At 36.4% G+C, this 13,614-nt stretch overlaps 1 protein-coding gene across 6 annotated transcripts in view; it reads left to right on the top strand.

Annotated features, from left to right (window-relative positions):
• The window catches only part of Gdap2 (ganglioside induced differentiation associated protein 2), a 47,305-nt gene that overhangs the window by 31,873 nt on the left and 1,818 nt on the right, over positions 1–13,614 (top strand). For 3 of the 6 annotated variants that reach the window (XM_004648038.2, XM_023708315.1, XM_023708316.1), the window contains 5 exons: positions 3,257–3,333; positions 4,189–4,265; positions 5,691–5,830; positions 6,995–7,049; positions 10,844–10,987. In XM_004648038.2, coding sequence (XP_004648095.1) covers positions 3,257–3,333; positions 4,189–4,265; positions 5,691–5,830; positions 6,995–7,049; positions 10,844–10,987 — 493 coding nt within the window. Of the gene's footprint in view, positions 1–3,256; positions 3,334–4,188; positions 4,266–5,690; positions 5,831–6,994; positions 7,050–10,843; positions 10,988–13,614 lie in introns of those variants that run through there. The other 3 variants (XM_023708318.1, XM_023708317.1, XM_023708319.1) reach the window with 3 other exon arrangements.

Genomic DNA, 13,614 nt, shown 5'->3' with positions numbered 1-13,614 from the left:
CTTGATAAAAATTTGTTTTTTGGAACGGGCTGTAAGGAATTCAGGATCTATTTTGATTTAATATTCTTTTCAGTTTTGGTTTTGATAGTAGAACAAAGAATTTCATGTTTTCATTTTTAAAAATTTCAGCAAAAGGGAGACTTCTTTTTAAGAGATGTAATTGAAAATACAAGATTCCTTAAATAATGAAGTTTAAAGGAAAAGCAAAGTATTCTCACTATTGAATGTGGAGCTAAGAATAAGAGTGAGATCTTTGAAGCTTAATCCAGCTGGTATTAAAGAAAAAAAAAAAAAAAACGAGCCAGGTTCCATCCCCAGGGCGCCCTGCTGGCCCCAGCCCGCCCCGGGGGGCATGCTGAGACGGCGTTTGAGACTGGACTTGGTGGTGTGCGCAGTAATCCCAGCTCTTGGGAGGCTGAACACAGGCGGATCACTGTGAGTCCAGTCCACGTCGTGAGGCCCTGTAGACCCTTCCTAAAATAAAAACACAATGTGCCTAGATAATCCAGTTTATATGATGTGTAGTGCAGTGGCTGGACCTTAACTAGAGCAAAGAGCAAGCCTGATAAACACTGCAGCAGTGAACCCCAGAAGGGACCCCGAGGGCCTTAGAAACTGGAACCCGACCAGTATCAACAGTCATTCTAACCTGCTTAAAGTCATGAGTTCTGTAAAAACGGGACACTTGCAATAAATTTTCTTTTCATAGACATGTTCATGTAGTTTTGCCAACTAAAATCTATCCTTGTATGTGAAATTGCCAATGCAGGTTAAAAAATATTTTAAAGATTATACTGTTTCAGGTTTCACACCATGCGTAGGAGTCCATTTTAGATAGGGTAAAAACTTGAAATTTTTAAAAAATAAACCCAGAAGTTGTGTGCCTTTCATACCTTAGAGAAAATTTTCTTAAACATGCAAAGCAGTGCTATTCAAGAAAAAGTGTTGACTACATATTAAGAACATAAGTAGAGCAAAGAAGCTTGAAGAAAGTGAAAACTGAGTTACAGAATGAGAACAGATATTAATACACACAAACTTCTAAATGCTTAGTATCAACAACTATAAATCAGGGGCTGGGGGGAATAGCTTAGTGGCAGAGCACCTGCCTGGCAAGCACAAAGGCCTGAGTCTGAATGCTGTTACACTCCTCCCCTAACCCCCAAGAAAAGAGCTACAAATCAATGAGAGGAAAAGAAAATAATTCAGTAGAAACATGGATGAGTGGAATGAATAGGCTTTTCACTGAAAAGGAAAACATGTACATATGAGCAGAATCTCTGTCTCATTAATAACCAGAGAAATGAAGTTCTGTTTCCAACTAACTGACGGGCAAGTGTTAAAACATCTGGTAATGCCAGCTCTTGCAGAGGTTGTGCAGCATCTCATTCACCAATTATAGCATCTTTATAAATTGGTGAAATGTTTTGACAAACTAGACCACATCTCCCGAAGCTGAGCTTGCCCTGTAGCCTAACATTCTATTTCTAGGAGTTTTCTCAACAGAAATTGGGCACAGGTGTACCAGAATGCCTGTAGGACAAGTGGGATGTAGCACTGTTCACAATGCAAAGAGCTAGGAGCAGTCCAAGTACTCATCAGTTGGGGGAGCGGACCCGACCGCTATCGTTAAAGTGATAGTTATAGTGATTTACTGTTGTAGAATATGTGCGGATTAATTAAAAACATAAAAGTGAGAGCAAGGAAATTATAAATTTCTAATTCCAGGTAGTGGCTAGAGACATAGGGGATTAAAATTGGAAGGGATTAATCATGTAACTAAATGTAGGTTATTATGAAAGTCCTACTTTTTGTTTGGGTTGATGGGTTTTAGGGAAGATTGCTTTGTCAAAAACAACTATAGATGGGTTTAAACTTAAAACGGGATATCAGTGATAGAGTGTTTTGAACCAGAAAGTATTGTTTCGTGCACCTGAGTTCCACTTTTTAAAAAATTCCTTTCAGAGTTCATTAGAAGCGTAATTAATAGCAAATACTAGAAAGTACCCTGGGATTGACCGGAAATACAGAGATAAGTGAGACACAGTCCCTATTTTATGGTGTAATGCAGTGGACGCATACGTTGCAATAAGTGAACAAAGCCTTATACTGACAAATGCAGAAGTTGTTGAGGTAGTTGTGTCTACAGAATCATCTAGAATGTGCCTCCAGTCCTTTTTTACCTGCTCCCCATCAATCCCCTTCTCAGTACTGTGTATGTATTTGATAGACAGTTTATGTAGACTACTGTTTGGTTGTTGGTCTGCTTTATCTTCTATAGAATTCATTCTGTTTGTAATAACATCTCATGTATATCAGCTTAAACTCCAAACACAAGCATCTTTTTATCAGGCCTCAAAAGTGCCTTGTATAATGTTCATGTTTCTTATTGAGTACTTGCGTCCCTTCCATGATGCAGGCCTCACATTTATGTAATAAGCCTTTGATAAATGAGATGTGTCAAAGTATACGTGAGGATGTGAATAGGTTATATGCACACACAAAGCTATGTTATGCAGGAACTTCAGATTACACTCTTCCGTGAATTGGCTACTAACTTTGATATTAAATCAACCATTACTCTTTTCCAAGCCATCTCTCCAAGATCTTTAATGACCCTTCGAGCTTTTTACATCCTCTTGACCAAAACCATAATGTCCCTATGACCTGGTATATGGGACATCAGTACAACTACTGATCAGTTCAGCCAATCATTAAACATGCATAAACTTTCAAGATGAAATTACCTAGTTCACTTGTGGTCCCACCTACCATGTATAGGACTTACCCACTTTTCTCCTAAATAAACTTCCGAAGGGCAGCCACTCTATTACCTGCTCATTGTAATCTTAATGCCTGTCATAGAGTAACCACTCAATAAATCTTTGTGGAATGAGTGAACATTTATTTGGAAAACTTGACATTATTTTAGGCTTTGTCTTTGTATTTTTTATGAGAGGGGCATATAGCATTTTAAAACAATATTTCTCCAAGTACTTCATATGTTAGCCATTTGTCTGTATAGATTTTATTTAATTGTAAGAACTTTTTTTATTCTTAGAATGTGCATACTTTCTTTTGTCATGAACTCATTTATATTTATCTTGCCAAAACATAAGATTCTACATGTTGTAGTGGCTTCTTTAATTCCTTCATTTTAATGAAACCACAGTTCTTTAGGCTCAGGGAAAGATTAAAAACTTTACAAATTTAATTTGCAAGACTATTATAATGATTGTATCTGTTACCTGTCTAGTTACAATCGATGGTTGTGTCAAGCAAGAGCTGAAGATCTGTCTGATATTGCTTCTCTGAAAGCTTTATACCAAACAGGTGAGTTGAGCAGCTTACTCTTCTCTAGTTAAGGACCATCCTAAGCATGCTATTTTGAGACTTTTTTCCCCCTCCATTCTGTCAATGAGTAAAACCCTTATGTACTAATACATACTTTTCATCCATCGTCCAGATCTTAAAATAGCATACCAGCCTATAAAAATTTCAACCTAGGGTCCTATGTTGCCAACTTCATTTTTCATATGATCCTTTTCCTTTTATTTATTTATGTATTTATTTTTTGCCTTAACAGTATTACGTACTCACTATTACGAAATTCAGACTTTACATAAATTTATTATGGAGACAGCAAAATCTCCTGGCTCCTTATTCTTTTCTGTAGTATATTCCTTTTTCAGATAGTATTGTTAATTTTCAGTTGACTCATAGTTTAGGTTATCTTGGATCATTAATATTAAAAGTTGTCATGAGCTTAAATGAAAAGTTAATTATAAAAAGATCCTAACAAAGGCTTTCACTGATTCAAAATCTTTAAGAGGTCTTAATAAGTCCTTAATAAGTAGTGTTCTGTATAGTTAAAGAAATGTGAAGATGAAATTTGAGAGATTTATGCTTTCTGATTTCCAATCTTAAACGTCTATATAGTATTTTTTCTGCTCTTGTGTTTTATTGGTTATACAGATCAGAGGGTTTCATGTTGGTAGATTCATAGCGGAATTACAGGCTTTGATCACTTTCACCCCCTCCATCATCACTCTTGCCCCACCCTCTCCCTCTAGTTTCACATGTGGGAAGAGGAGGTTATGTGTGGAATATCTGTTATGGGATCAGAGACCAAGACAAATAATGCTTTTCAAATAAAGTTGGGGTGCTGATTAAATTTTCTGCTTGTAGGTGTCGATAACTGTGGTCGCACCGTGATGGTGGTAGTGGGAAGAAACATTCCTGTTACACTGATAGATATGGACAAGGTAAGCCGTAAAAAGGTTCTGTCTTATAAGTAATATTTTTCTAAACATTGAGTGTGAATTTAGGAAATCAGCTTACAGCATGAGGGGACACTGAGTTGTGTGTCTCTGACCAAATGGCCTCAGTTCTGAGTCAGATGTGTCATTTCAGTTAAGGACTTAATTTTTCTCTGTAGAAGAAAACAGAAACCCTGGGCTTCTGAAATATGATCTCCAGAAACACAGCTGCTTTGTTTTAGATATGATTAACTGGCAGTGTTTGCTTGGGATCACTCTGTACTATAATTGTACAGTCAAATTCAGAATTTTTTGAAAAAAAGAAAAACACTTGAGTATCAGAAGAGAAAAAAACTAGTTATAGTTTCCCAATGGAACATGATTTCATAATCCCTCCATTTAGGGGGAAAGAGCAGAAGTAGATAATTCCTAGAAGAAAAAAAAGTTAAAAACTGTTAAATAAAAATAAAATATTCAACTTGCATTTGATTTTGATGTGTACTTGTTTGGCATCTTGGATATTTTGCTAAATCATTTCCTACACAGTAATGAGATTTATGTGAGGTCCAAACCAGATGACAACAAGTGACCGTGTTCTCTTAAGGCCCTCTGCCTGCTCTAGTAGCAGTGCCAAGGCATACCTGCGGAGCGTTACAAAATAGCCTGTTTTGTAGTGATCCTTTCAGGTGTTGCCTCTTAGCTTCCGCTTTGTAATTTGTTGACAGGAAGGCACTAGGTCATACTGGCCCTGCCCATGTTATGTCTCTGCTCTGTTTTTGTTTCTCTCTTTAAATTTCTTGTAATGGAGTATTTCTTTAACCAACCTGAGTCACATTAAATTTGACTCTTTCAAGCTTTATAAATGCTACCTAGCCTTTTGCCCTGTACTGACAAAATCCATTCCTATTTCCTCATACAGATTGTCACTGAAAACACTAGGAAATTGTTCCTCAGAATGACTCTTATAAACCACTATTCATTATATTCTTTTATATTAATCTTTGCTTATATTAGAGCCTTGAATTTCTAAGCAAAGACCACGAAGTTTTTGATAGAATTTAAGCAGAAGCTTAAGAATTATTAAAAGTCTACAAATTATAGTACTTTTAAAGATTTTTATATCATTATCCTGGAGAGAAAAATCTGGCAGTTGATCCAAAAACTGTTTCAGAGAGAATAGAGATCGATTATTTCTGTCACGTAGAACAAGACAGACAGGGACTGTGCCGTTGATAGAATTAGTGAGAACTACTGAACATTGAGATGATGCGCTTTCCTGAAGACCCTTTTAGAGAATTGGCACCTATCTCATGTGTTCATCTCAGGGAGTGGAGCATAGTTCAGACCAGTCTTCCAGGTTTTCCCTGCGTCTCAGCCTCTGTGAAAGAGATTATTGTGCAAAGTGATCTTTATTTCTCTTTGTCTTTTTAGGCTCTCTTATACTTTATCCATGTAATGGATCATATTGCTGTGAAGGAATATGTATTAGTTTATTTTCATACACTGACCAGCGAATACAATCACCTGGACTCCGACTTCCTGAAGAAACTCTATGATGTTGTTGATGTCAAGTTAGTTATTCTTGAAATTATAAAGGGATCATTGCTTTTTTATTTTCAAATATTAGACAGTGACAAATATTCTTGCATATTCTATGAAGGGGTGTTTACAAAGGTCTTTATCATACATAGATAATTTAATCTCTAACTTTTTTGCATTAAAGTTATTTGTGATCTTTTCCCACTTCTAAACACTTTAGAAGAGGATTGGAGTGATGACTTTTTTTTTTTTTTTTGAAATAACAAAAGGCATTTAAAATATATTAATAAGCATTATTTAATTTGATCTAATAGCCTATAAGTTTGTTAAGAGGCATACTGTCTAGGCTTGAAAAATAGAAGAATAATGACATTTTGAACTGTAAAGTATGTTGCCCTAGGTTTCAAAACAGTTCAAGAATATGGACTTAATTATTATGGACGTAAGAATATGGACTTGAAATTATTTTCATTGAACTAGATTTCACTTGAGGTGATAATAGAAGTTGTAACTATAAAAAATAGGGTACCCTACTATAGCAAGATCAAATGTAATGCTTTAAATTTTTTCTTATCCCCACATTTCTTAAATAAAATGGCATTCTTCTCACTTAGTAGCTGTTTTGTTATTTGTAGCAACACAAATGTCTATAGATAACTTCAAAAAATCCATTGTACAATTAACATGCAAAGAAAGTAATAAATTCCCAATTGTTTTACTCTTCTCTTAAATTTCATTTTGACTGGAAATATTGGGGCTGGGGAGATGGCTCAGTAGAATAAGTGTTTCCCTGGTAAGCGCAAGGGCCTGAGTTCAATCTCCGGTTCCAAAAAAAAGAAGTATGAATGCCTCCATTATCCAGGAGACCCCTTGTAACTTGCTCTGAATGTAGTTTGCACGTGTCCAGAGAAGTTGCACTCCACTGTGGCCTTCCTAATACCATGATGTAGCTCTTTAACTTGCAATAAGACTCAACGAGAAAAGAGTTTATATTGTGCTCTGAAGTCTTTTCTGTTTAACTTCATGAACTATTGAACTGTTGAAATAAAACTCAGTACATACACTTGAACTGCTTCCAGAATATTTTTTCTTCTGTGAATATATTTATTTATTCAAGCAAAGAGTTAGTTGTCTATGATGGAGACTAGTTTTAAACCTGACTTATGTTGACCCTATTGCTTGTTTGTTTTCATCAGGTACAAGAGGAATTTGAAAGCTGTTTATTTTGTTCACCCAACATTTCGTTCAAAGGTAGAGTATTTTTCTCGTTTAGCTAACTATTGAATTTAAGTATACTCCATGTTCAGGTCATTAAGACACAGTTCATCCTCTTGATCATTGCTGTCACCATCATGACTGCTAGTATCCTTTTTTGCCCTTTTTAATTGATCCCCACCTTGTGCTCCTAATGCCTGTGTGTCTCTAGTATCTTTGTGGTATCTTCTCATACCTTACAAGAGAAGGAATCGATGCTCAGAATAAGCCGCTAAGACTGTATTTCAGCCTAAACACTTTAATTCCAATGATGACACACAGACTGTAGGAGGTATCGCCACATTCTCAGGAACCTCTCTTTAGCAGTTCGTTTCTTTCTCCTCTCCTACTTTGCTGGATCTAAGTCACCAGCTCTTAAACATGCCATGGCGCTGGCTTCTCTTCATATCCAGAATTTTATAGCGTAATCTTATTTCCTAGTCTCACCGTCTTATTCCTCATACACCTTAAGTTACTCCAGTCCTGTTCTAGTTCCATAATTCCAGCTAACCTTGTTTGCACCAGAGTCACTGATAATCTCTACTGTAAATCCAGTAGACACTTTCCTGCCTTTATATTACCTGCTGTCCTTACAGCTGTTTTTGGTTAATCACTTGTTCCTTAAAACAGTTTCAACTTCTTTGAAACTTACCTTGCCTGGTTTCTCTCCTAACTGCGCCTTCTCACGTGTGCTTGTGTCTTTCTCTACTTGCTTTTCATTAGTATTCACAAGGCCTCTGCACTCATCATTTGTTCTGTAGTTTTGCATTTTCCTGTCTTTGTTTTGAAACCCTTCAAAATGTATGCAGTCCCTAAATATGTCTCTCTGCACTTTAATTTCATTGTCTATAAAACCTTGTAAGGGTTAATGGAAGAATAAAATGAGTTAGTATATGTAAAGTGCTTTAAAAATCACTTCACATATAATAAACGTTCAGTAACTCTTAAGTGTCGTTGTCATTGTTCCTAGGGACTAGAACTAGCATTAAAGAGCTCATTAGATGTCTTCATGCCTGTAGTGTACAGATTCCTGAAGTTCATCACTTGAAAAACAGGCTTATTCGTGTCCTTTCCCCCATCCGATCCCAGTATGCTTTCTTATTCCCCATCTTACTGACTGGAAGCTCTGCCTACCCATGTGCCCAAGCCAGGATCCAGGGAATCATCCTGGACTACTTCCTCCTTTCACAGCTCTGTACTTGCATTATCTGTGTGCTCGTTTCTCTTCCAATCTGTGTCCATGTCTTTACTTTTCACTGCCACCAGTTTACTTCTTCCCCTTGCCACCTTGACCTGAAATTGTAGGAGCTACCGACCCATCGGAGCTCCAGTGACAGCCGGCCAGTGCAGGGCTCTTCTGCAACTCTTGCGTGTCACCCTGTCTCCCGTATTGCACTGTTGCAGTGGGCTTTAGTCACGTCACGTGAAGTTTTCTTTAATGTTTTTATAAGTAGCCTACACTGTTTACTCTGACGAACCTTTACAGTCATTTGCTAACTCTTGGCAAAAACAAAAAAGAACTGAACGTATGGCTTGGTTTAGATAAGTGATGACTTTTGTGTATTAAAAGTCACCATCATGTAAACAGGGATTTAATGCTTTAGGAATGATAATGAATAAATAAGAGGACAGCTAAAGACAGTGCTCTGGGACCAGGGAAGAGACCAAGAAGAAGTCATTAAAAATTAGTAGTGGGGCCTTGTGGATTAATGCTGAAAGAACCAGGAAAGGCAGAATGATTAGAGGTGGTAGGAATGGTCATTATTTTCAAGGACTGTAGAATTTAAGATACATTCCTCATATTTCATAGTTAAGAGATGAGTTAAGATTTAAGTGAGGAGATGATTTCCTCTGCAGGTTTGCCATTATTTATGTAATTACTGTTTCCATTTACATGCCAGGCTTAAAATTTGTGTGTATTTTAAGTCACTCTTGTAAAAGTTTCAAGGGCTGGCAATATAGCTCAGCAAACTAAACACCTGCTCAGGCAAGTGCAGGGACTGGGGTTTGATCCCCAGCACCACATGCCACGAGGGCCCCATCCTCAGGCGCACTGAGCCTGCCACACCTGTAATCCCAGCACTGGGGAGGCTAAAAATAGGATAGCTGTGAGTCCAAGCTGCGTAGTGAGACCCTGTACCAAATACATTTAAAAAAAAGTTTCAGATTTCCCTTTGGTCTCTCAGTACTGGAACAACATAGTAAATGCTAAATAAACGCATGCAAAATGTATCCAGTGATGGATATGCAAATTATCTAGATTTGATCATTACACAATAGCTACAGGAATTAAAATATCATCGCATTATTATAATTATGTCTACTAAGTAATCTTAAAAATGTGAGAGCACTGTTTGGCAGGTTCTTTAAGAAAGCAAGTACTGTCCGAACAGTCTGCTAACTGAAGGTCTTTTTGTCCTCTTGGTTCAGGTGAGCTCTGATTACATGGTCTTCTCAGATAATGTTTATTATTAACTTTTCCCATGTTCTCCACTATTATTCTCAGTAGGTGATTAACTTTTTTCTCTGGCACTTAAGCAACTACTATTTAACTATTTCTCCAGGCCTCATCAGCTATTTATTTTTTTTGTTAACCCAGTAACTGCTGAACATTTTCTTTAAGGGTAACAAAAAGGGTTAGGTTGTTCTCAGCACTTCTATTCAGCGTTGTATTCAAAGTTCTAGTCGACATAGTATAGCAAGAAAAAGACATTAAAGGCATCTAGTTTAAAAGGTCATTGCCTGCATAGAAAACTGTATGTGATGCCACACAGAAGCTATGCAAGCTAAGGAGGGTGTGATCAAGATTTCAGGGGATAACAATCAATATTTAAAAGTTTAAGTATATATTAGCAGCAGGCATTGAAGTATAAAAAGCAAAATCTATGTAGGTGTTACATTTTAAATACTTAGTGATAAATCTGACAAAAGTTATAAATCCTTGTACAGTATACAGTTCTATATACTGAAAAACTTCAAGACATTTGAAATGATCTGAATGAATGGAGACATTTGTGGAGTAGAAGATTTAATATAGCTCTCATCCCTTGGTAAATCTATTTAAATCCCAACCAAAAATTGCAACAAGTTTTTTTTTTTCAAATTTGACCAATGATTCTGAAATTCATAAGAAATTCATTAAATTCATAAGAATTTAATCAACCAACTTTAGAAAAGAAAGAGTTGGGGAACTAACACTATCTGCTTTGAAGTCGGACTACCAGGTCACAAAGTAAAATTAGCGGAGGTGGCCCTGGGGCTATAAGTGATTCATTTTGATTGACTTCAAGAAATACCACAACCAACTGCTAACTAAAAATATGTCTATATGTGGCAGGCTATATAGCTTGTCCCAAAATGTTGGCAAAATTGTCTTTTCAACCTCATTTGATAATTTAAAAAGTTTATGAGATGTGCAGATATTAATCATTTTCTGACCACCAATTATTTTATCAAATAATGCAGTGATTTGGACTGTCGTTGTAGTAAGAAGCATGTATTACAGCACAACACATTGCACACATAGGGACATGTACATCTATGATGAAGCAACTTCACACAGAACTCATCTTTACTACAGCTCTAGTGGCTGTTGTTCTACTTTCTTCTTTCTTTACTGTTGTTCAGAATCTGTTAAACTGATTGCACAACTCACTGATGAGCTGCACCTGTAGTTTGAAAAAACTACTATAAGATTTTTAAATATAGCTTTTATCTGTATAAATTTTCAAAAGCGTATTTGAATTTTCATGACTACTAGCTTAATTTTTTTTCTCTCTTCTATTAATCAGGTATCAACATGGTTTTTCACCACCTTTTCTGTCTCAGGACTGAAGGACAAAATTCACCATGTGGACAGCCTGCACCAGCTGTTTTCTGCCATATCACCAGAACAGATTGACTTTCCTCCTTTTGTCCTTGAATATGATGCTAGGGTAAGTAGTAGTTCTCCTTACTCTGTGTAGTATGTTGAGTGTAGAGTACCATTTGGCAGTTCCTGTGAGCACAGCATCCTTTCATACAAGATAGTATTGATACAGATATCATCAATGCTATATTTATCCAAGCTTGTTTTCAACCTTGATGATACCATCTAAGATTCTTTTCCTGTAAGAACTATAGGAAAAATCTTTGTTCCAAGTGAGGTGTTTTTCTCAGATAAACATTTCAGTGGGTGATTTTTCTGTTGTGAGTTTGAGCTAGTCCTTGGTTATAGTGTCAGATTTCTACCACATTCAAAACAGGTATCGCAAAGAAAAAAGAAACAAGTACCTCTACTAATTTGCTTAATATTGAATGGCTTTTGGCCACATAACAGAGCTGAGGGGGTTGGTGTCTACTTTTGGCACTACTGTAACCAGGTAGCTTATCTTAGTGATCTTCACCTTGCTAAAAGGTTTATTTTTGTAAAAGTATATGTAATGTATTTAAGAAGATCAGCTATCAATATTGGTCTTGTTACTTACATAGATGCTACATTTATAGATTGTTATGTAAACATTAGTCAAAGGACTAATCTTGAATGTCGCACAAGTTCTGCTTGTGTTTATTTACAGTATCACCGTAGCAGTTTTTTTAAAAGCACATTTGGTCACAAAGTCATCAAGCTCATAGCTTAACTTACATGTCTTTACCATAGAAGAGAATATATTAGGAATGTATTATTCTTTCTTGACTATTATGCAACATATATGAAGTCACATAAAAACCTACCACACATTTTCTAACATTTCTCTAACTTCAACCGTAATTTCTATTGCCCTTGTGTGATAAGGAAAGTGTTCAGTGTGTCTAATGGCTAGTAATATTTCATGTTTGGTTTTTGCCCTGAAAGGATTGCAGTTGGAGCAGCTGGAGCATGGATGCAAGGAGGTTGAATATATGGAAAAGGAAAAATTATACTGTTTGTATTTACTGCAGTAGAATGTGGCCTGATTGTTAAGCCTTTGAATTATCCCCACACTTCTTAATGCTTAAAAACATGGCAGGAAATGTGAAAGATGCTAAAGAACATTTTGATGCCACAAATGCAGAATGACAAATGGCTGCTTTTCAGCCAAAACATTTTCTGTGTACTTAAGAATTCATAAAGCACATTTTCATGAAATATAACTCTACCTTAATTAAACCTGGTTTCATTCTGTTTGGGTGTTTGTTTCAGCTTTCTGTTATATTTTTGTATATTAAATAAAGGAATAATAATGTTATTAATAAAATTAATGTCCAGACTAAGAATTGGCCTATTAACCCATCATTTTTTATATAAACTAAAGTTCTCTAAGGTTGAAATATTAGACCATCTTATAGCAAGACAAAGGAGAGGGATGTACAGATGGAGAAGAAACCAGAGTGCACCTTGGGAGGAACCAGTAGGTGGCAGCCTGTAGATAACGGAGCTTCACAGCCTGCCTTGCAGGACTTGGACGTTATAGTCCGCGCAGTGTACAGCAAGGGAGAGCCGCCCTCTTAGGCTCCTGTATTGAGATGAGTGCCTGGAGGAGGTGTGTGCATATCCAGGACAAATGAGTCTATGGCGGGGCTGGAGGCAAAATGGAACTAGTACTAGGGCGATGGTTGTGTCAGTAGCCAGGATTTGAGGGGTTTAGAGATACTTAGAAACAGACATTTTAGGAAATAAAATCTGCAGCATTTGGTGACTTAAGTTGCCATTCGGGGTGAGGCAGAGAGTATTTTGGGAAAATTGGTGGGTGTCACTTTTACCTCAGAAGTGAAAGGAAGGAAAGCATTGGGGGCTGGGTGGAAGGAGCTAGTTATCTTTGTTTTGTAGCAGAGGTGTTCATGGGACATTGAAGTGAGATACCGGAGGGCTGCATTTACCTTGTAAGGAAGTGTGTTCCTTTAACAAGAAAAACTGAAACTATGATTAGAGAAAAGAAATGAGCAGAGTTGGTTTATTTTATCATCATGTTGTTTGCCCCATGCACATAGTAGAACATTTATTTGTTGAAGAAGTATAGTAGTACTACTTGGTAGCACGATTCAGTGATCTGGGAACAACCCCGTTTGAGGGATTTATGTAACATAGAAGAGCAGTATAAGTGCCCTAAGGATTAATAGGGACCTTTAAATGTAATTAAAAGGTAATTTGTATTTATCTCAGTAAAAATAATTCCTAGGGCATGTCAGAAAATGAAAACAAGCCAGCAATCTTATGTAGTTGGAGAGTTTAGTTTTACTTCATAATAATTCCTTAAATTTCTTTGATTATTTTTAGAAATAGATAAGACTATTTGAGTGCTCTGCAGTCTCTAGCACGATATGAGAATCTGTGTCATGGCGTGACATGTTAGACGTGTTCTCCTTAGTATAATACAATTCAGTGCAGATGTGAGAAACATTAGAAAAATATGGTAGTAGAAGAAATAAAAATCTCTTAAAGACAGTGAACTATTCCTTTTCAGATGAACTTAGAATAAATTCTTTTCCTTCAAGAAATTTTCTCAAAATATAGATTCCATGCATATTAAAGACAAGAATTAGTGACATGTCTTTTTTTTCCATAATTTTATTGAGAAACAAATAGCAATGAGACAGTTTCAAA

The sequence above is a fragment of the Octodon degus genome, unplaced genomic scaffold (assembly GCF_000260255.1).
Source record: "Octodon degus isolate 3935 unplaced genomic scaffold, OctDeg1.0 scaffold00349, whole genome shotgun sequence".
Classification (NCBI taxonomy): Eukaryota; Metazoa; Chordata; class Mammalia; order Rodentia; family Octodontidae; genus Octodon; species Octodon degus.
Note: the sequence above shows the minus strand (reverse complement) of the source record. Positions and strands in the feature narration are given on the sequence as shown.